This window comes from Spinacia oleracea, chromosome 2 (genome assembly GCF_020520425.1).
Source record: "Spinacia oleracea cultivar Varoflay chromosome 2, BTI_SOV_V1, whole genome shotgun sequence".
In the NCBI taxonomy this organism is placed as follows: domain Eukaryota; kingdom Viridiplantae; phylum Streptophyta; class Magnoliopsida; order Caryophyllales; family Amaranthaceae; genus Spinacia; species Spinacia oleracea.
Window position 1 is genome coordinate 59,865,722 of NC_079488.1, and position 23,116 is coordinate 59,888,837.

General features: G+C 35.6%; 1 protein-coding gene across 4 annotated transcripts in view; it reads left to right on the forward strand.

Moving 5' to 3' along the window:
- The window catches only part of LOC110789931 (myosin-6), a 32,197-nt gene extending 17,034 nt beyond the window's left edge, over nt 1–15,163 (forward strand). For 3 of the 4 annotated variants that reach the window (XM_056836848.1, XM_056836849.1, XM_056836852.1), the window contains 20 exons: nt 2,175–2,249; nt 2,409–2,624; nt 3,359–3,493; nt 3,586–3,720; nt 3,812–3,895; nt 3,985–4,124; nt 4,779–4,839; nt 4,920–4,955; nt 5,047–5,121; nt 5,254–5,424; nt 8,210–8,347; nt 8,497–8,676; nt 9,979–10,074; nt 10,160–10,230; nt 10,485–10,584; nt 11,076–11,132; nt 13,543–13,599; nt 14,273–14,353; nt 14,444–14,541; nt 14,644–15,163. In XM_056836848.1, the coding sequence (XP_056692826.1) occupies nt 2,175–2,249; nt 2,409–2,624; nt 3,359–3,493; nt 3,586–3,720; nt 3,812–3,895; nt 3,985–4,124; nt 4,779–4,839; nt 4,920–4,955; nt 5,047–5,121; nt 5,254–5,424; nt 8,210–8,347; nt 8,497–8,676; nt 9,979–10,074; nt 10,160–10,230; nt 10,485–10,584; nt 11,076–11,132; nt 13,543–13,599; nt 14,273–14,353; nt 14,444–14,541; nt 14,644–14,758 (2,121 nt within the window). In that variant the 3' untranslated portion in view covers nt 14,759–15,163. Of the gene's footprint in view, nt 1–2,174; nt 2,250–2,408; nt 2,625–3,358; nt 3,494–3,585; nt 3,721–3,811; nt 3,896–3,984; nt 4,125–4,778; nt 4,840–4,919; nt 4,956–5,046; nt 5,122–5,253; nt 5,425–8,209; nt 8,348–8,496; nt 8,677–9,978; nt 10,079–10,159; nt 10,231–10,484; nt 10,585–11,075; nt 11,133–13,542; nt 13,600–14,272; nt 14,354–14,443; nt 14,542–14,643 lie in introns of those variants that run through there. The other variant, XR_008927849.1, reaches the window with a different exon arrangement.
- Nucleotides 15,164–23,116: the final 7,953 nt, after the last annotated feature.

A 23,116-nucleotide genomic window follows, 5' to 3' on the forward strand; every position in this document is an offset into this window, starting at 1 on the left:
CAACATTTTACCATCAATTGCGTGGACTCTTACTGTGTGTTTGGATAGCAAGATAGAAGGGAAAGGAAAGGAAGGAGAGGAGGAAGTTCAGCTACATTTTCCCTCAAATCTCTCCAACTTCGAAAGGATGATGTTTATTAAAGAGGAAGGGAAAGCGGATCCCTCCCCTTCCTCTCCTGTACCTTTTATCCAAACAAGGGAGTTTGTTTCCCTCCCTTTTTCTCCATTTCCTCTTATCCAAACAATGTGTTAAGGAAGATGTTTCCATCTACATTGTCTGAAGCCTCTGATTTTGTCCATTCTCAACTCTTCTCAACAGCTGAGAGCCAAATATTCCCCTGGAAAAGAAAACTAGTTGATGACTTCTACTGGAAGAGAATGAACAACAGAAAGTAGTTTTGTTTATATATTCAAAATACGTCATCTTTATATTTGTACTAATACCCTGTGTTACGTTCAGTTCATTACCATTAGAATTATTGAGTCTCTTTCTCCTTGATTCTTGGTAATAATCGCCTTAATCAGTATGATTTTGTGGATTTTTAATCTGGTTGGGCTTAAATAAAGGGGATCATCTTACGGGGTTCAATGAGGTTTGAGGCTATGGAGGAGAGTGGGATTGGTAGTTGAAAGTTTTGTCCATAAAAACTTCTTTGGTGAGTAAATGGCTACAGAGGTTCCCTTTTGAACCTAAGTCCATTTAGCGCTGAGTTGCTACAATGATATGTCTTGTAGGGTCACCAATGAGGCGAGACTCTCAATAAACTACTAGGGTTCAGGCTTGGGCTCGGGCTCGGCTAAAGCTCGTTCATGTTCGTTTATTTAATAAATGAGTCGAGATTGAACGACTTTTGAAACTCTTTTAATAAACGAGCTTGAATATGACGTGTATGCTCGTTCATTTTAGTTCATGCACAACTCGTTATTTATGTTCATAGCTCGGCTATTTATATTCATGATCAAATTTACCATATACATATTTTTTTATCACAAATAAAAATCATATTTTCACTTTAACCTCCCAACAAAACAAGTCATAGAATTAAAAACAAATATTAAAAACAGAAATATAATTGCTAAAGTAGTGCACATCCCAAAGCATGTTTATAGAGAATTAAAATTTAATTGTAAAGGTGTCAAGTGTCAGATCTTCATATTGCATATCCTTTTTTATTTAAAAATCTTGATAGAACTAGAAAAGCATTCAATACTTTATACTCCTTATTCCAAAACTTGATACTCCATCCGTCCCAGTTTAATCGTCGTGAATTTTCACGGAGTTTTATGTGATAAGTTATTATAAGTTAATCTATTATAGTTTAATAGAAAAATAGGGAGATAGTGGAAATTTTTTTTAATTGAATGTGAAAGGATGTGAGGCTATAACATTTGGTAGTGGGAAGAAGAGAGGTAATAAAATATTGATGGGTTCATGACATAAAAGGAAATATGACAATTAAACTGGAACAAACAAAAAAGGAAATTGCGACAATTAAACTGGGACAGACAAAAAAGAAATTGCAACAATTAAATTGGGAAGGAGGGAGTGTTGGACAAGGAAAATTGAGGAGCCTAAGTGTAGAACTCTAAATTTTGTTTACCAAGCTCTAAGCCCGTTTAAGAAAAAAGCTCGTCTATGAACTCGGCTCGATTAATAAATGTGTCGTTCACGAATACTAAGTGTAGAACTCTAAATGAACCGAGCTTGAATAGAGTTTTGAGCTCGGTTAAAAGCTCGAGTTCATCTAAGTTAAATGAACATGAACATGAACATGATAGTACTCGGCTCGACTCATTTACACCCCTATGTTTGAACAAAGAACACTTGTATGAAGCATGTAAGAAAGCGTATTCAAAATCAAGATTAAGGTTAGATTTAGTTGTTAAATCATAACCATCCATCATAAGGCATTGTATTAAGGTTTGTTTATTTACAAGGAAAGAGAGGAAACTAAATATTTACCTTCTAACGTTTAATTATTATAGATTGCATATGAATCTATTCCCAAATATTTTCTAATTAAAAATAACGTTTAAACTAAATCATAATTATGAATCAACTCCCTTGAATATCTTTTTCCCCTCTTTGTAAAGGGGCGTTTACCAGTTATCGGTCTATTTCTCTTTCTTTTTCACTCATTATATTTCTCATTATTGTTTGTTATTTTATATAGGTTGATCTTGAAGAGTTGAAGAATCGAGAAAATGAAAAGCTACAACAGGCTTTGGAAGAGATGGAGAAGCAACTGGTAAAGAAGCTATAACGTTTAAACTAAATCATAATTATGAATCAACTCCCTTGAATATCTTTTTCCCCTCTTTGTAAAGGGGCGTTTACCAGTTATCGGTCTATTTCTCTTTCTTTTTCACTCATTATATTTCTCATTATTGTTTGTTATTTTATATAGGATGATCTTGAAGAGTTGAAGAATCGAGAAAATGAAAAGCTACAACAGGCTTTGGAAGAGATGGAGAAGCAATTTCAAGAAACTAAGACATTGTTGGAAAAGGAACGCGCGGAGGTTATAAAAATAACTGCTGAGCAAGTCCCCATTGTACAAGAAGTACCTGTTTTTGATGATGAGTTGATGAGAAAACTTACTATTGAAAATGAACAACTCAAGGTAATATATACTTCTTAATTTCTTTTCACGTTTTGACTTTTTACACTATTCTTCATCTACTTTGACTATCCCTTGGTACTTTTACAAAATTACAATCATGTGAGATCTTGTTAAATTCATCTCGTTTTACATTTCAAAATATCAACATTTTTACGAAGTAATTTTTACTTATTTGATTTGAAGATATTAATGATTTTAGCTTTGCATGGCAAACGTGTCAACTTAAAAAAATGGAAAATTAGGCCAAATACAACCTAATAAAGTTGTGTCTTTGCCAATTACAACCTAAAACTTTATACGTCACTTTAAATCACAACCCTGAATGATTTTCCGGAAAAAATCATCGGAATATGATATCATTAATATAATAATCCAAAAAAAAGGCCCAAAAAAGCTCTAAACAAAATTAAATAATTCCAAAAAAAACAAAAACAAATTAATCAGATTTTTTTTTTTTGAGAATATTATGTAATTGTGTTTTAATAAAATCAAGATATCATATTCCGATTGATTTCGCCGGAAAATAACCCGGGTGTTTTAATTTAAAGTGGAGATGGAAGTTTAAGGATGTAATTTACAAATTTGAAAGTTTGAGGTTGTAATTGGCAAACAACCAACATTATTGGGTTGTATTTGGAAAATTCCTAAAAAGAAAGGATGTATTGTTGCTTAGTCTGCTGTCCATGGAAGTATTACTGTTTTTCTCTCATTTCAATTTTGATGTTGCTTTCCAGGAATGTGTAAGTTCACTTGAACACAAAATTGATGAAACTGAGAAGAAATGCGAGGAAATGAGCAAGCTAAATCAAGTATCCGTTTCTAATAATGATCTGATAAATAAACTTGCAGCAGAAAACGAACAGCTCAAGGTAATATTTCTTGTTAGTCCATGCATGACCATCCATCATCCCCTGACACTACTTTTGTTTTGCACTTATTAAGTTGTTCTTTTGCTTTCTAGAGGATGGTGAGTTCATTGGAAACAAAGGTTGATGAAACGGAGAGTAAATATGCAGAAACAAGCAATCAAAGTGAAGATTTTATTTTTGATAATGAACTGATAAGTAGACTTACTGCGGAAAATAAATTGCTTGAGGTAAGATGTCTTTAGGTTGGGTAGCTAGATCTGTCATCATGTGGAACTATCATTTTTTTGGCACTGATTTCAATCTATCCTTTCTTACCAGGGAATGGTTAGCTCATTGGAACAGAAAATCGATGAAACTCAGAAGAAGTATGAGGAAAAAAGCAAGCTAAGTGAAGAGCTTGAGGTAAGATGTCTTTCTGTCGGTTTGCTTGTTAACTCATCATGCAGAACTATCATTTTTGCACTTAATTCAATATATCCCTTCCGTAACAGGGAATGGTTAGCTCATTGGAACAGAAAATTGACGAAACTCAGAAGAAATATGAGGAAACAAGCGAGCTAAGTGAAGAGCGATGGAAGCAATCACAAGAAGCAGAGTCTAAGATGATTGGACTTAAAATTGCAATGCGAAGGTGTTTGACAGCTCCTTATATCTGTGCTTAAGAATGTGTGTGTATATATATAGTAGCTAATAATTTAATAGGTGATGATTGTTATGGATCTTTAGTAGTCATGTGGAGTGTGGGCCCAAAAGACTCACACATCAAACTTAGACTCTCTGGTTGTTGAGGATAAGATAAGGGAGAACCAGTTACGCAGGTTTGAAGATGTGAGACGAACCAAAAAATGCAGCAGTAAGAAAAGTGGAGATTTGCAATTATGGGCAGCTTAGAAGAAGTCTAGGTAAGACAAAATGAGTAGGATGGAGGGAGTTAACCATAAAAAGAAAGTGGGTTTGCAAGAGCATATAGCACTAGATGGAACTACAGAACTGAATGGAAAAAGAGGATATTTGTGGATGCCCATTGGAGAGAATTCTTGGTTCAAACGCTAAGGCCTCTATCCTCATCTTTTTTGTATTAAGGATTTGGCATTGTGCTTGTTTGTTTCTTTGAAGGTTAAAAAATAAAGTTAACTGTTCTTATTTCCTTGATTCAGTTTGGTCTGAGTCATTGCGCCAATTAAATGTAACCAAGAGCTGGAAATCGCTCTTTCATCTGTGTTAATTAGTATGCATAACAGCACAAACAAACCTTATGTATTTGCTTATGATTTGAACCTTTCAGGCTGGAAGAGAAGATAGTTTTCATGGAAACTGAGCGCAAGAGTAAAATTTCAGATTATCCGGTATATATGCTTCGAACTATAGAGTAGTATGATCTTATACTTCCTTTTCCATGTCACTTATGCTCTCGTGATCTTTTCAGTCTTTCGGGAATGGTCACGTGAATGAGCCGAACAAGGCAAGGCAGTTAACCTAAGCATTTCTTTTATCCTATTATGTTTTTTTGTCTTATGAGTACGATGACCATGTGAAATATCTTCTTTTGACAGGACTTGCCGAGTGGAACACCAAAGAAAGTTTTTGGCACCGACTCTATGAGGAAATCACAGATGGAGAAACAACGTGTATGTAACTATTTTCATGACCCGAAAACAGCAAGCCTTGCTCTCTCTCATTTCACCACAAACTATCTGTTATACTTTTCTTTTGTGTTCGGGCTTGTGGTTCTACTAATTTTTTTTATTGTTTGTATGCAGGAGCTTGCAGATTCTCTTATTAAATGTGTGGCAGGAGATGCTGGTTTTAGTCAAGGGAAACCAGTTGCTGCAGTTACAATGTACAAGTGTCTGCTTCACTGGAAATCATTTGAAGCAGAAAGGACCAATGTTTTTGACCGGCTTACCGAGTTGATTAGTTCTGCATTCCAGGTAAATAATTAATGATGCATATATAACTGCGTTGGACAGTGCTCAAAGTGTATTTTTTGTTCTTTTCTTTGATATTCTGTTCATGTTTGAGGTTATTTAGATTATTGAAGAATTTTATTAGCACAAGTGTGAAAGGAAAAACAGAAGGCATTATTTGCTACCTTTTATATCCTAGTTATTCAAATAACTACCGTTTATGAAAAAAAGGCCCTTCATCCCAAATTACGCTCGAGTCTTTGACACTTATCATGGCACATAATTAGGAGATAAGTTGATTTTGGTTATCAGTAGTAATTGTATTATAAAGGTAGGCGTGATAGGAGTTAGTGAGGTATTTTCTATTAGATGACAGTATTGTGGACTTTAGTTACTTGTATTTAGTAGTGAGAAGAGACACGTATTAAAATATTAGTAGTCTCAGTCCCAAAAAGGAGTGTAAAGAATACATGAGACAAATGACAAAGGAAAGTAGAAAGAGTATTATGGAACGGAGGAAGTACCTTTTATACACTGATAGCTAATCATTAACGTAACGAATACCATCCAAACTTCCTTCTGTCTTGATCCACTTTTAAACTGCTATCTTATTACCCTCCAAAACTTACTTCCTCTCCCTTGAGTTCCTTTAAAATTATATATGTAGTTGTTCATTTCCTCAACATCTACAAAATTCGTCTGATACAGAACAAAAAGATCTAGGATATTCATACAAATCGTGTTTTGAACAATTAGGGTTTCACCCCAAATAATTCCAACCCCTTGAAAAGATGGGATTTGTGTTAAAAACAATTAGGTCCGTCAATTTTGGTTCAATTGAGAATGGTTCTTTCTCTTTCAATAAAGAACTGATTTTGCGTGGCATAACCGTTGTTGTTAGGCTAAGTTGTCTCCTATTAAAGGTAGTGAATAATTGGAGTGCTAAACTCCCAGAAAATTGATGAAGGAAGATGTCACCTTTACTTCCATAAATTTGGAAAATTTTCCATAGTAAATTAAAGCCTTACAATGCTGTTGCTGTGTTGTCGTGTTGCACATGTCTGTAAGGATATTCTAATTAACATTGAAGAACTTGGTTATGATATACTCTGATATTCAGTTCTATCTTTATATACCAATTGCACCAAATTAGCAAAATTTGTAATGTATCCTCGGTGACCTATTTCACCCTGGAGATTCGAATTTCGTATTGAACATTGCCATCAAAGTAACCTGATTCTGCCTAAAGTTACAACTCTATGTGTCTTCAAGATTAGGTGCAATAAAATGTAGGAACTTATGTTTTATTTATGGAAAATTCTCAATGGTAACCCTATACTATTGCACATTCTCAATGGTAGCTTGAAAAAATATTTATTATCATTGGTAGCCTTTTATTCTTAATTTTTTTACTTATTGATTCTTTTAGTTAAATCAGTTAAATAGTTGTTAACCATGGTTACTTTATAAAAATATGACAATGGAAATTTCCCCCAAAAATCATGCAAAAGCTTCAGATTAATCAAAGAATCATCAATCAGACAAAATTAATCAATGAATCATCAATCAAACCCAAAAAAGTAGGTCAAAATACAAAACGAGTAGGAACTATCCAATTAAAAGACCTAACTTAATCTTATAATAACAAAAATCCAATGAAGAACACGAATTAGATTTTAAAAAACAACGAAGAACACCAATTTCTATGCAGAATGACAAGTCCAATAAGTCGAAGAGAACAACTCCACGTTTGTTATCCTTATAACCGGTAGGCGGTAGCAGCTTCAGAAGTGTCGTATTGAAGAGGCTTTTCATGTCCTAAGACCAACAAAGCTTCAATCAATTTCTTTAACATTATTTACCCGAAATTTCAAATTTGGAGCTTCAATTGTCAAACTTGACCCCCAAAATCAGAAAGATGATGGGGAGACCTCATCTGACCAATAATAACAGCAAGGGTAACAAATTGGATTCTATTATTAGCATCTTAAAGGTTGTCGAGTTGCCGATAGCGACGCCATTGTCGGAATCGATCTATAGTGGAAGTAGCGCGAATTCTGAACGCCGCGATGAATGGCGGAAGTTGCAGGGGTAGGTGAGTTTAGTAGAATGAAAGTGGTGTACGAGAGAGAATAGTTTATTGGAGGGGGAGTGTAACATGAGGAGAGTGAACCAAGGTGTAGGAATTGGTAAAGAAACATCCATTAGTGTTCATCTTGAAGCAGAAATGTAGTAGTGTAGTACGGAGTACATCAGTGGCAACTCTCATAACAAGGCCACAATTGAACTGGATTAGAATTATATTTTGGATTTTGACTTTAGTTAAAGTTTGGGTTGGTAAGCTTAATTAAGGGTGTTTGCGTAATTCGAACTATCCTTTAGTTAATCATGGTTAAGTAAACTAAAAAATTAATATTAAAACCTTCATTAATGATATTTGTCGATAATAAAAAAAAATTGGGTTACCAAATTTTTTATTTTTTGGGTGCAAATGAATCACAAGGGAAATAATAAATTACAAATGTGGGAGGGGATTCAAACCTAAGACCTATCGTACACATGCCCTCGGTCTTAACCACTAGGCCAATACCTCATTGGCGGGGTTACCAATGATAATAAAATATTTTTTCATGCTACCATTGAGAAAGTGCATTGTATAGGGTTACCATAGGGAATTTCCCTTTATTTAGTTATTTGAGTCTTCATGTTTTATTATTAATATTCAGTTCTATGTGTTTAATTGAAGTAGTATTGAACTGTGTTCTGTTTTCCCAGAAACTTGACAAGCACTTCTTGTTAATTGGTGCAGAATTCAGATAACAATAGTGTTATGGCTTATTGGCTGTCAAACACATCCACCATGTTGTTCTTGCTGCAAAGAAGTTTCAAGACAAATAAAGATTGGAAACCCCCTCAGCCACCCACATTTTTCGGGAGGATGGCCCAAGTAACATTTACTTCACCATTTTTTTGGAATAGATTTAATATTCACGCCTATAAATTGTATTATGTCTTCCTATTATTTTAACTCTGTAACCTTTTTTTTCAATCCCTGATCATTAATTGAATTTCTCAATAATTTGTCAAACTTTCTAGGGATTTCGCTCTTCTCCTTCTTCAGCAGATCTTCAAATTGATGTAGTACGTCCTGTCGAAGCCAAGCAACCAGCTTTGCTTTTCAAGCAACAGCTTACAGCTTATGTTGAAATGATATTTGGGATAATTCGAGATAATTTCAAGGCAGAACTGTCATCTCTACTTTCTGCGTGTATTCAGGTTCATTGATCTTGGCTTTATTTCATATTCTTATCAACTTTTATGTGTGAAGTCTCTCGTGAGTGAAAAAGTGACTTCAATACTGTTCATTTCCATCCCATCATTTTTCTATCCCATCATTCTTATCCACCCCTCCTTAGTTTCTTCACTACCATAATACGTATGACAATGTAATCTTATCAGTCTTCTTATGAAAGTCCGTTAAACGGAAACTCGGCAAGCACTATCCTGATCGTGTCTGTGTTCATTTGAGTTTGGCAACTCACTCAGATAGACCATATTTGGCCATATGTTATGTGTGTGAGCATGGAATTAATAACTTCACTGGACTACTGGAGTTTGCTTTGAATTGTTTGCATTTTGAAGATCATCATTAACTTGTTATGCATCTTAATTATGACAATCCATTTCTCCCTTAACTCCATATTAACCTTTTCTATAAGGTTATGACAGCATTAATAATGACATGTTAGTTCATTGTCTTTCTTTTGAAATTGACTTCTGCAGTAATATTTCATTGGTTTTGTAAAATGACAAGTTTTATTGCTTGGGTATTCTAATGTGATAGATAATATGAAATAGATAGGTTGGTTAAGTTGACAGATAATTTGTAGTGGAGGGAATACTTGTAATTCATATTCTTGCTAATGTGTGTCTTAATAGAACTTTCACAAATGTTATGATATGTATTTGATAAATATGTTTGAACTTTTAACTAATTTGGTAATGTAGGGATAGAGAAATTAGTTTGTTGAATATGTATCGAGTAAAGGTATAATCACTTTATAAGCCGAATAGCACAAGCAAAGGGACATACCACATACCAAAGTAAAACGCAGGATAGTCATAGTGAGACTGGGGGGGTATAGTACCTTTCCCCAATATGTGTGTGTGTGTGTGTGTGTGTGTATGTGTATGTGTGTGTGTATTCGTGTGTTTTGTGGAATTAGAATAAACAAGTTATTCATTGTCAAATAAAATAATACATAAATAACCTTATTTTTAGAGTTCTTGTAAAATAAATAAATAAAAAATAAAAAACCTATGTTCATAGTTCTTGTTTAAAAAAAAACACCCTTATGTTTGTAGTTATCTTATTTATTAATCAAACAATACAGTGGAAAATCAGTTACTCTATGGAAAAAAAAGGATTAAAGCTTCAAGGAGTTTTTACTGGTGGTGTTGAGCAAGCTTGCTGGTTTGATTACAGCCCACGGTGTTCAATTTTCCTGTTTTACGTATAGTATACAACTCTTTGATTAGTATTCTTCTCTTTTTATTTTTACCTATGATGACACACAGGTTCCAAAGACAACAGAAATAGCTGAAGGCATTAATCGTTGGCAGGACATCATCGACTGTCTTAATTCATTTCTTAATATACTGAAGGAGAATCATGTATGTATGTTCACTACTTCATGGTTGCTTCTTGAGCTTTAGCAAGTCCTTCCTTCTCGCTCACAGATTACTTTTTTTGTGTCAGGTTCCTAAAGTATTTGTACAAAAGATTTTTATACAGATTTTTTCATACGTCAACATGCAACTTTTCAACAGGTAAGATTTTGTTTCCCTAACAGCTGGCCTAAATCACATCTCATGGTGATCTTGATCATTTTTGTCCTTGCATGCTAAGAAAATATGTTGCAAATATTTTAGGGCAGGGAACCTCCTTAGGGGTGGGTATCTGACTTTCAAGAGATTTAAGGCGCTTCTTGAACTCAGTGGAAAACGTGAAAATAAATATGTCCATTTTTTGGGAATTTGGAGCTTGTTACTAACCTAGACTTTTTTTCTCTCTAATTCAATAGTGTACTCCTGTGTCGAGAGTGTTGCACATTCAGCAATGGAGAATATGTGAAGGCTGGGTTGGACAAATTAGAAACATGGTGCGGGGAGGCTACAGAAGAGGTATCTGTAATGACTTCATCTTTCGCATCAGATGTATTTATTTATTTTTTTGTTGATATATGCTTTCGAAGACTGGTTTTTTTTTTTTTAGTGCTGGTGGCTGTAGCTTTGCTACTTCTTACTTTTAGCAAATTACAAAGAAAAGGACTTCACACAAAATTCATCAATGTCCTTGTACAAATTCATCATGTGTTAAATATTTCTAAAAATATGTATTTTCCAGCTGAGTTTCTTGAAACAGAATTATGCTTATTTCAGTATTCTATATTAAAAATACTTCGTATATTCTACTCTCGGAGTTTTGGTGTTAAAGCTTCTGAAAATGATAAATAGACGGTTACGTGATATAAAGCTTTGGAATGTTATGGTCTATGCTCTACTCATTTTCAAAATATATCTCCCAATTATATCATTTGCAAAGAAAACAACTTCTACCGCCTATTTCATTTTGTTGAAACAGTAAAATCTGGCTTAGACTTTGTCAATTGCAGTTTACAGGAGCATCATGGGATGAACTTACTCACACAAGGCAAGCTGTTGGTTTTCTGGTAAGTCTACCGTGCTGTTTTTTTACGCAGTTTTCCCTTGTCATTTCATTCTGAACTTGTGAATATCCTTTAATTGACAATATATTTTCATCACTCACGAGACCTAAACCACTTTCGTCCAGCACTTCCCTTTCAATGTTATGCTTAGCAAGATTTATCCTATTATGAAACGAGTTTGGACATACATTGCGAAAATCAATTGTTAAGCACTTATTCTGGAAAGGAATGTTTGCAAGACTTTCAGTCTTGTAAGTTGGAGGTTTCATCATGTCTAATCAGCAGAATTCTTAAATAAGATGTTGCATTAAGTGGACAATACCTTAATGCGAATGACTCATGCAACAAACATAGAATCTCCCAACTTTTTGCTGCCGTGGTATTAAAATCGTAATAAAATAAATCCCATGAGTTTCCAATAAATAGAATTAAATTTAATTTAATAATCTTCCCGGATAAGACTTTATCATAATATTATGTGTCTAAGTCCTTTTCCCTTCTTTTCCCTTCTTTTTTATTTTTTGCATCCTATCTGCCCTTGTTGAGCAAAACTCAACCTTGAGTCATACTGAGTAAAACCTTATGTGACACTCCTAAACTAGCTCATATTACACTGTTTACATCAGCTTTAGACTTCTCATTTTTTGTCAATTGCTGAATTTCTTGGCAGATTTGGATTCCATAATGAATGCAATTTTAGTTTGAACTTTATTATACATTCTATGCCCATTAAAAGGATTCTTCCTCAAAATTCAAGTTTTATTTATATTATAGCCTTGAGTTAGGTGTTACATTTACGGACCTCAGCTTTTGTTAAGTCACCGCTGAAGGGGATTTCTCTCAATAAGGCATCGTTAAAATTTATTTCAATATAATAGATTCTTCGTCAAAACTAAAGCTTTATTGATATTATAGCCATTAATTAGGTTTTATATTGACCTCAACTTCCATTTTGTATTACTAAAGTAAAGTGAGTGAGTTTCCAATAAGGTTGCATCACAATAAATTTCAATAGTGAGCATCCGTATTTTATGTGCATTTCTGATGGAGCCAAAGATTCATTTGTTCTTTCGTCTTTGGGATACACTGGACTAAAATCAAAACACTTCCTTTCGATGAAATAGATGGCCGTCCCGTTACATCGCTTATGGGTCCATTGGAAATAGCCTCTCTGTAGGGGTAAGGTTGCAACGCTCGACCCCTATTGAGGGATCCTCTTTGAAGGAAATGGTAGTGAATATCCATATTTTAGGGCATTTACCAAAAGGAATAGGATGGGCGTTATTTGTGTCTTACATTAGACTTTTACTACAAAACTTAAGGGGATAGGTAGAATTTGCCTGTACCCGCGAATCTGGTTTGCCCACCCAATCGGGTTCTCCAGTGACCCAATTCGCTGTGGTTCGCGAACCAAATCGTTGGTATTGTCATGCCGAATCTAAAACCCTAGTTTTAGCTATCGAAGGATAGGGAAGGCGAGAGAAGAAAAAATATGTTGGGGCTTTTATTTGGGAAGGAAATACATGTTATCTGAGTATGACTGTATGAGTATTAAAATAAAATCTGTAACAGTGTTTTCTTAAAAATCTGGAAAAAAAAAAAGAAAAAAAAGAAGTTTCAAACCCCTCTTGCGAACCTAAAACCAGCCAACGCGCGAATCGTGAACCCGAACTCGTACCCATACTGAAACGAACCCGAACTCGTACCTATACCGAATCGAACCACGAATCAGGTAACTTTTGGTAGAAGTGTAGGTATTTTGTATATTTTGTTTTTGGTTCTATGATATCTTTGGAAGGCCAGAGGGCTAGATAACCCACCTCTTTCAGTCAAGTTGTTTCTTATGAGAAGACCAATGTACTAGAGCTGCATGCAATTGTGACATACCATCGTGCAGCTGGAATTGTACCAGAGCTACTTCCCCGAAGTGCAATAACTAAGAACATGCAGCAAATAATTGTCCATCTTGTTAGAAAGAACTTGGAAAACAGTCTTCGTCTATCGTGCTCTAGGAATGTACAAAACTAAAGCTGTTCATATTACAATCTTCAAATCTTTTTACCTGTCAGTATTTTTTGTTGCAACGGATTTTCATTTTACGAGCTTCTATAAGGCCTATTAATATGTTGTCCTTTATTATTCATTTTGATAAGTATTGACATGTTATCCTATCAAGCTCTTCTTGTTAAATGAAGTATGTCATAGAGCATCTGTTTCTCATTGCATGGCCTCTCAAAATTTTCGTACGGTTGGTCTTGTTGCAATGTTATACAGCCCCATGTATGGTGATTTGGATGCTTAATATCAGATGCTTGTTGATTAAATCATTGAAGGGAGGTCTTGCAATTTTCAATGATGCAAGTAAATCAGTAATTAATGGCCTTCTGAATTTTTTATTTTTATGAATCAATAGGTAATAAATCAGAAGTGGAGGATCACCTTTGAAGACCTTACAAGTGATCTCTGCCCTGTAAGTTTCTTTTCTCTTCTCTGTAGGTGTGTTTCTTATGGAAATGGAAACCCCATGCCCATCATAATTTTAACTAATAAAACCCCCTTTATTCATCAAATATTTAAGATTCAGCAATTTTCCATGAAGGAATTGGTTTTAGTGGAATGCAAACTTATTTATGTGTCTCGGGTTTGCAATGGAACTGGAACTTAGTATTCAGCTCCCATAGAGTTGTGTAAATTTCAGTTTTTAACAGACAGTAAACACCTCTGACAACTTACTTCTGAAGTTCTGATTAGGTCGCGCAGAAAAGACATTTAAATTTGATTTGGGAATCCTTCGTCAATAGAATTTTGCCTCTATCCAATTATTTCAGTTATCATATAAAGAATCAAGTCTGACAAATGAAATCTACCACCTCTGGAGATTTCTCGTAAAGAGAAGATTTTCTATCAATACTCCAACTCTAAAGTTCATGAATGGCTTACAAGATTACAAACAATTAATATCAGACAAATGGATGAAATGAAGTTAATATGACCATAAACATTTTCTTTTCTTCATTTTCGCTTCTTTTTACTAAAAACTAATTATGGGGTATTATTTATTTTTTACGTCCTTTGACATGATTGAATATTTGATGATTATCTGGACCTGTATTCAAATTTTACTAACTATACTGTAATTTCAGCTATTGAGTATTAAGCAGCTTTATAAAATATGTACAACGTACTGGGATGACGATTATAACACTACTAGTGTTTCTCCAGATGTAAGTACATCAGATGTTACAACTACGATATTTTATTTTTGCTTGTGTCCCTTCACAAGTGTAAGACATGATTCCGTTGATATTTTACAGGTCATTTTAAGTATGAAGGCGTTGATGTCTGAAGAAAATGAGGGTGAAATGGACAGTGAAAAATCCAACAATACCTTGTCATTACATGATAATTCCAGGTACAAAGAAATAAAAACAGAATAAACAGAAATCCCTCTTCTTACTTGATTATAGCTGGTCCTACACTTGTAATAATAATATGTTATGTTTAATAACTGCAGCATACCCCTTCCCGTTGATGACATCTCTCCTTCACCAGAAGAGAGAGATTTTACCGGTGTAAAGTCACCACCTCAATTACTTGAGAATCCAGATTTTCAGTTTCTACAGGAATGAGTCTGAGATGACACGTATATAAACGGTTTCACCTGTTGAGCTCAAACTAACCCAGTGTATATTTGTCATTCATACTTAGAGGTTGGATCTCTTTTTTCCTCTTCTTAAATGTAGTAGTGCAATATCCATTGCCGCAGATGTAAATTATATTTCTATGAGCAAGTAGATTTAGGGTTTTCCTTGAGTTGTCGATTTTTTAATTCTTTGATAGGATTGTACGGGAGGAATTCAAGCTTGTGTTTAATCAATGTAAAATGGGAGAGAAGTGGTGAAGATCTTCCTCCCATTCTTTGGTTTGGTATACATAATACAGAGAGGGTATTCTTTTCATGCTTTGTATGTACTACTGTTGTATAACAAGGTGTACATCAAATGTTATGGATATCAATGCCAAATTTTCGTGCACTTTCCGGTTATGGATAACATATTGCTAAGAGCTGTTCTGAGTGAATGGAATTATACCTCGGTTTTAGTAGGCGTACCATACCCTACAATTCGGATCGAATTCAATAAGATTACAAAAATAAACCTTTTGAAAGTTGAAGTTAGATTAAATTTTTACATATCTGAAACAACTTACAAGTTTCACTCGAGTATCCTCTTCCACCATATTGATTCTTCTTGTCACAATATTGATTTTTTGCTTCCATGATCACCATGAACAACGAGAGAGGCCGACTACCCTTAAGTTTTTCATCAATTTGTATGTTATTTGTTTAGTAGGTTATGTAATGGTCTATAAAGATCTTAGTGTGTAAACTTTATTTATTTATGCAAATTAAGCTTATGTCAAAATAAAAAAAAAAATCACCAAGAACAAGTGCATGGACAAAAATATAGCACTGATTGTACGATATAAAAATAATAACGGGTATATACTTGTGGAAAAGTAGGGGTAAATTGAATGATGCATATATAAATCTATCCAAAAATCTGTGATGTAAAAGTAAATATTGCAAATGTAAAGAATAAAGGATAACACTCAAAACATAGCACGTAAAGAATAAAATGGAATGGGTAGAATTTAAATACTCTATAATGAAAAGGAAATTAACACCATTATTATTGAAATTCATTATCATACTTTCTAAAAGTAAATACGCCAGTCAAGAGTCTTATTTTAAAATAAAAAGATATTCTGTATTAAATAAACTATTTAGGCCCTATTTTTTGGACTTCTTTTTTTGACAATTAAAGATTTTATTACCAAAAGGAGAGAAAGTGTAGGCAACAACCCCTTACAAGCACAAAGCGACTAAGTCAACCAGACCTACAGATCGGGAGATCACAACTCAACTACATACTCATTTCTAACAAATAAGAACATAGCTTTTCAGACAGCCTACTTGCCACCCTAAACTGAATTTCTCTAAACAGTTTAGTAGGGGTTTTACAATGCTTATTATACACTTGATCATTTCTGTTTAACCACAGAGAATATACACTCTCAGCAAAGAACATTCTCAACAAGTTGTGCCTATTGCCTCCCCTTTTGCAACTTTTGAGCACCCACTTCAGTTCACCAGTGAAGACTACATGTCTCCTTGTAAACTGCAAAAGATTCAACACCTTCTGCCACACCTGAGATGATACCTGACAGACAAAGAACATTTGTTCAGCTGACTCGGCACCACTTTGACATATAGGACACATATTAGTAGTAACTATGCTCCACTGCAGCAACCTATCCAAGGTAGGAAGCCTTCTCCAGATAGCAATCCAGATAATACACAAGCTTTTAGGAGTAGCCTGATTGTTGCAAACTAGTCTTCTCCAGGGGACTTTGGGATGATCACCACTGAGCTTTTGGTACATCAGTTTGATAGAGAACACCCCATGTTTCATCACTGCAGACCAACCTCCTACTTGCTCAATCAGTTCCATACACTCTAAAATCTTTCTCAAAAACCAAGACATGGTGGCAGGATAATGCAAATCCACCAGAGATCTACCTTTCACATAGTAACTGTTTACCCACCTTACCCAAAGCTTGTCCTTCTTATGAGCAATAGCCCACAACAATTTGCAGATAGCAGCTTTGTTCCAAAGAACCATATCTTTTATGTTCCAACCCCCAGCTGACCTAGGTAGGCAAATGCTATTCCAAGAGACCAAAGCTTTCTTGGAAGCAGTAGTATCACCTTTCCAGAGAAAAAGCCTACAATAGCTTTGAATTCCCTTGATAGCTTTTTCTGGAATGACAAACATCTGGCACCAGAATGATTGAAGGCTTAACATGACAGTTCTCACCAACTGTAATTTGCCTGCATAAGAAAGATTCCTATTTGTCCAGCTCTTTTCTCTAGCAAGCACTCTATCAATCAAGGGCTTACACTGAATGTAAGACAATTTTTTTGTAGAGAGAGGAACTCCCAAGTACCTAAAGGGGAAATCACCAGCAGGCATATATTCAAATTAAGAAAAATCTCCTTCTGAATGTCCAGTGAGACACCACTGGTGTAAATGTTACTCTTATCTAGGTTAGCCTCCAACCAAGAAGCCTTTGAGAAGATGTAACACCCCGACAATTTTGTCGTTCCCCTCTGGGCTAGTTTTGGAACTGGAATAATGTTTCCATGTTCCAAGTCTTACTAAAAACATCATTTTTGTTTCTTGCTTAGATGCTAAGGGATTTTCCCTTTTAATAAAAGACAATAGTTGCTCGTTTTATTTAAGGAGATGTTTTATGGATCTGCTAGATTAGTCAATGTACTTTATTTACTAGATCACGACAAACAAGTTTATAACATAAATACCAAAAAGGCAAAAAATAATGATTCAGATCTCACCTATCTGTGGCATTGTCGATTAGGCCATTTTAACATGAAGCGCATAGAAAGACTTCAAAAGGAAGGAATTCTAGAACCATTTGACTTCGAGGATTATGGTAAGTGCGAATCATGCTTACTTGGCAAAATGACAAAGCAACCTTTCTCTAAAGTTGGAGAAAGAGCAACTGAACTATTGGGTTTAATCCATACAGATGTATGTGGACCAATGAGTACAAATGCTAGAGGTGGTTTCAGCTACTTTATCACTTTCACCGATGACTTCAGTAGATATGGTTATCTCTACCTAATGAAGCATAAGTCTGAATCCTTTGACAAATTCAAGGAATTTTAGAGTGAAGTAGAGAATCAGTTAGGCAAGAAGATTAAGGCACTGCGGTCTGATAGAGGCGGTGAATATCTGAGCTATGAATTTGACGACCATCTGAAAGAATGTGGAATTCAATCAGAATTGACTCCTCCCGGAACACCTCAATGGAACGGTGTGTCAGAACGGAGGAACAAAACCTTGCTAGACATGGTTAGATCAATGGGTCAGGCCGAACTTCCAATAGAATTTTGGGGACATGCACTAAACACAGCCGCACTCACACTAAATAGATCTCCTTCTAAAGCTGCCGAAAAGACTCCCTATGAGTTATGGTTGGGAAAGCCTCCAAATGTGTCTTTTCTTAAGATTTGGGGTTGTGAAGTATACGTCAAACGATTAATTTATGACAAACTTCAACCAAAATCTGACAAATGTATCCTTGTGGGCAATCCAAAGGAAACAAAGGGGTATTACTTCTACAATACATCTGAGAACAAGGTGTTTGTTGCTCGAGATGGTATCTTTTTGGAAAGAGATCACATTTTCAAAATGACAAGTGGGAGAAAAGTAGACCTCGAAGAAATTCGAGTCTAACAACAAATTCTAGAGAATGCTCAAGATGACATTCAGGTTCAACCTTAGAGATCTTTAGAAGTATCTGGTGAGAATGAAGAACCAACTAAAAATGTAACCCCGCGTAGATCGCAGAGGTATAGGTCTCAACCGGAAAGGTACTTAGGTATTTTGACGAACGAGAGCCATGAAGTTCTATTGCTAGAAAGCGATGAACCTGCGACTTACAAACAAGCTATGACGAGCCCTAGCTCCAAGCAATGGCAAGAAGCCATGCAATCTGAATTAGACTCCATGTCTGAAAACCAATTTTGGGATTTGGTCGATTTGCCAGATGGCTACCAAGCCATAGGAAGCAAATGGGTTTTCAAACTGAAAAAGGACAAGGATGGAAATCTAGAAGTTTTCAAAGCTAGATTGGTTGCAAAAGGTTACAGGCAAGTCCACGGTGTGGATTACGATGAAGCCTTTTCACCAGTTGCAATGCTAAAGTCTATTCGGATAATGTTAGCAATCGCTGCATATTACGATTACGAAATATGGCAGATGGATGTCAAAACCGCTTTCTTAAATGGCATTTTAACAGAAACTGTGTTTTTGACACAGCCTGAGGTTTTTGAGGATCCAAATAATGCTAAAAAGGTATGCAAGCTTAAGAAATCCATTTATGGATTGAAGCAAGCATCAAGGAGCTGGAATATACATTTTGATGAAGCAGTCAGTGACTTTGGCTTCGTCAAGAACGCAGACGAATCTTGTGTATACAAGAAGGTCAGTGGGAGAAAAATTGCTTTTCTAGTATTATATGTCGGCGACATATTACTTATCGGAAATGACATTCCTATGTTGAACTCTGTCAAGATTTGGCTTGGGAAATGTTTTTCGATGAAGGATCTAGGAGAAGCACAGTACATACTGGGCATCAAGATTTACAGAGATAGATCTAAAAAGATGATTAGACTTAGTCAAAGCACTTATATCAATAAGGTGCTTGAAAGGTTCAATATGGCAGACTGCAAGCGAGGCTACCTACCCATGTGTCATGGAATGACTCTAAGAAAGACTCAGTGCCCAAAAATACTGGATGAGCGTAGACGAATGAGTGGGATTCCATATGCATCATTGATTGGTTCAATAGTGTATGCTATGATATGTACACGCACGGATGTTGCGTACGCACTCAGTGCTACGAGCAGATACCAGTCAGACCCAGGAGAGGCACATTGGACTGCTGCCAAGAATATTCTGAAGTACCTGAAAAGGCACAAAGATGATTTCCTGGTCTATGGTGGAGATGATGAATTAATTGTTAAAGGCTATACGAACACAAGTTTCCAAACCGACAAGGATGATTTCAGATCACATTCTGGGTTTGTCTTCTGCCTCAACAGAGGTGCAGTAAGTTGGAAAAGTGCTAAACAGAGCACCATTGCGGATTCTACAACTGAAGCGGAGTACATTGCTGCACATGAAGCAGCAAAAGAAGTTATTTGGCTAAGGAATTTCATAGGAGAACTTGGTGTAGTCCCCTCCATTAAAGGACCAATAGCTCTATATTTTGACAATAACGGAGCTATTGCACAAGCAAAGGAGCCTAGACACCACTAGAGAGTCAAGCATTTACTTCGTAGATTTCACCTTCTACGAGAGTTCGTTGAAAGAAAAGAAGACAACATCTCAGATCCATTAACTAAACCTCTGCCGCAAGCGAAGCACAACTCGCATACTACAGCTATGGGAATCAAGCATGTTGGAGAATGGCTTTGATGTCCTTAATTAATGTTTTAAAGTTTTAGAGTTTAATACTTTGTAAAACATTTTGGTTAACCATTCATGTAAATGAATAGAAATTCATTTTCCATTTGATTTGTGGTTTATTAAATGATGAGTCCCTTCAATTTGACGATATATTCAAGATAGACTGTCAGGACCAGTCCTGTGACTAAGAAATGTCTATCAAGTGAACTTGAATATCAAAGGTTAAAAATGGTCCCTGGTCGGAAATTTTCTATGAAGGTGGACGCATAGAAAACGCTAGACGACTATAATGCAAGATGACTAGTAGTTCGATTTCTTGAACTATGTGGACATGGAAATGTCGCAATCATTTGTATATATACTTACTTTGAGAAGACTAGTATCGGACAGACCTATGAAACTTTACTGTAAGAGATGAAAATCTGTCATAAGTAAATTTCATTACATTATTAGACCCTAATCCTAAATACCTGAGTGATTCGAGATTACTTGTTTGAGAACTGGTTACTTTGACGTTGTCAACCGTCGCACCGTAAAAGGAGACCATAACGGCAACGCTCAGGTAATCACCTATCAAACGAAGTCTAACCACAAGATCACAAGATTGGGATTGTCCTCCCATAAATTGGGATGAGATGCTGAAAGTTGTACAAGGCCACTCGGAGAGCTAGAAACTGTAAAATGCATGGCCGTGCTCAGATGAATCATAGGCTATGATTATCTGTTTATTTGATAAGTTGAACTCTGAAACCAACCGAGAAATACCTCTGGATATAATAAAGATGACTACTCTTACCTTATGTTCATGAGAAAGCATATCAAGCGACAAAGGAATTAGGCAATGCACACTTGTCACTAAGGACAAGTGGGAGACTGAAGGAAATAATGCCCTTGGTCCAAGTATGCATTCAATGCTAAGTCTAATAAATGCGGTTCATTATTAATTAATTATGCAAGTTAATAATTCAGTGAGATCAAGTGAGCCGAATGCCTAGCTAGAGGCCGCTTCAGTTCGAGTGGATTTAATAATATTAATCCACAGCTTACTCTTGACTAGCCCGTAGGGTCACACAAATAGTACGTGAAGGGATCAAATATTTAAGTGAATTAAATACTCTAATTATGAATATTCGGAATCGAAGGATCTCGGTTCCAGTCGGAGCTGAAATCGTCAAAAGGCAAAATATGAATACTCCGGAAATGATGATATTGCCGGAAACGGAAATATGGATCATAACGGAAATACAAATATTATCCAAGTCGTAGATGTTGCCGGAAACGGAAACATGGTACGTATCGGAAAATATTATTGGGAATTGATATATTGCCGGAATCGGAAATATTGTCGGAATAGCAAATAAATTCCGAAATTGGAAATATTAAATATTTGTTCGAATCAGAAATAAATTCCGGAATCGGAAATATTAAATATTGTTCGAATCGGAAATGAATTTCGGAATCGGAAAACGAATCGGAAGCGCGACGTACGAAACGATCATCGGACGAGCTTGCTAGACGAAAGGCCCAGCACGAAGCCAGGCCCGCGCCTAGCGAAGCCCGCGCGCACAGCAAGCAGCGAGCTAGGCAGGCCCAGCCGCAAGCACGCAAGGCTTGGCCCAACAGCAGCGCCCAAAGATGGGCCTCGTGTTGCCAGCGCCTACCTTGTGCCGAGCTGCGCACAACGCCCATATGGGCTGCGTGTGTGTGTGTGTGTGTGCAATGCTACGTACGACTAAATCCTTGGTCGTTTAGGATTGCTCGATTTATCGTTTTCCTAATTCCACAAGAATTAAATGTTTTTGTGTTTGATTAAACATTAAATTCTAATGGATTAATTTAACTAGAATTCTGATAGAATTAGTTAATTGAATCCTAGTGGAAATCTAAGTCCAATATTTCCTCCCTATAAATAGGTGATTCATAATCACAATTTATACACCACAATCAATAAGTATTCATATAGTTAAGTCTAAGAACGGATTTAATAATTTGCCTAAAACTAATAACTAAGCTTTCGAATAAACATAATACCTTAGATAATATTCTAGTTAATTGAATCTAAGGCGGATCCGAACATGCTGTGGACTATCTACGGAGGGGCGACATTTGGAGTCCTAAACATGTTCTTGTTCGGTTCGGGAGCAGCTAGGGAAGGCACGCATCATATGTATGTATCCTAAATTATGCTAATTGACTATGTGGCTGACAGGCTAAAGTCGTATTACCTAATCAAAAATAACCTAAGGTCCACTAGCTAGGTAGCAAGGGAAGTCAGGATCGAATCCACAGGGAAACAGGCGTTCTTTCTACTATCAATTAATTAATCTAGACTATTGTGAACAAAGTTGGTTGATGGTTTGTATACTAAGACTACGAACGAATATTAAACAAGAATGAATCAATATATTAAGGAATCTAGGGTATAGGTTTGCCAACAAATAATAATCCAGGACATTGAACAATCACGATAATCAACAAAGTAATTAATTAGATTAGCATGCTCTCTCAAGTCGATACTAATCATAGACTTAGAATTAACGGGCTCCCGCTACGTATTAACTCTAATTCTACCTATTGACACAAGCCTAAACATCAAATTGCATCTCTCGAATCTTAATTTGATATTGCATAACTACCACAATTAAACCTGCGCAAATCTAATTGTATAGTGAAATAAACCAATCAATATGAATCAATTACAATGCCAACAATCATAATCATTCAATCATCCCTTCATATTATTCATGGATCCCCAACCCTAGAAATTAAACTACTCAAGCATGTTGACAATAAACAAAGCAATAATCATAATTGAAAGCATTATTAAAGCAAGACAATGAATTGAAATAAGAATTAATACCTATTTGAAGAACAAGGGAATTGAAAGCTTGAATTTTTATTTGAGAATTAAACTAAGTGTTTTTGCAT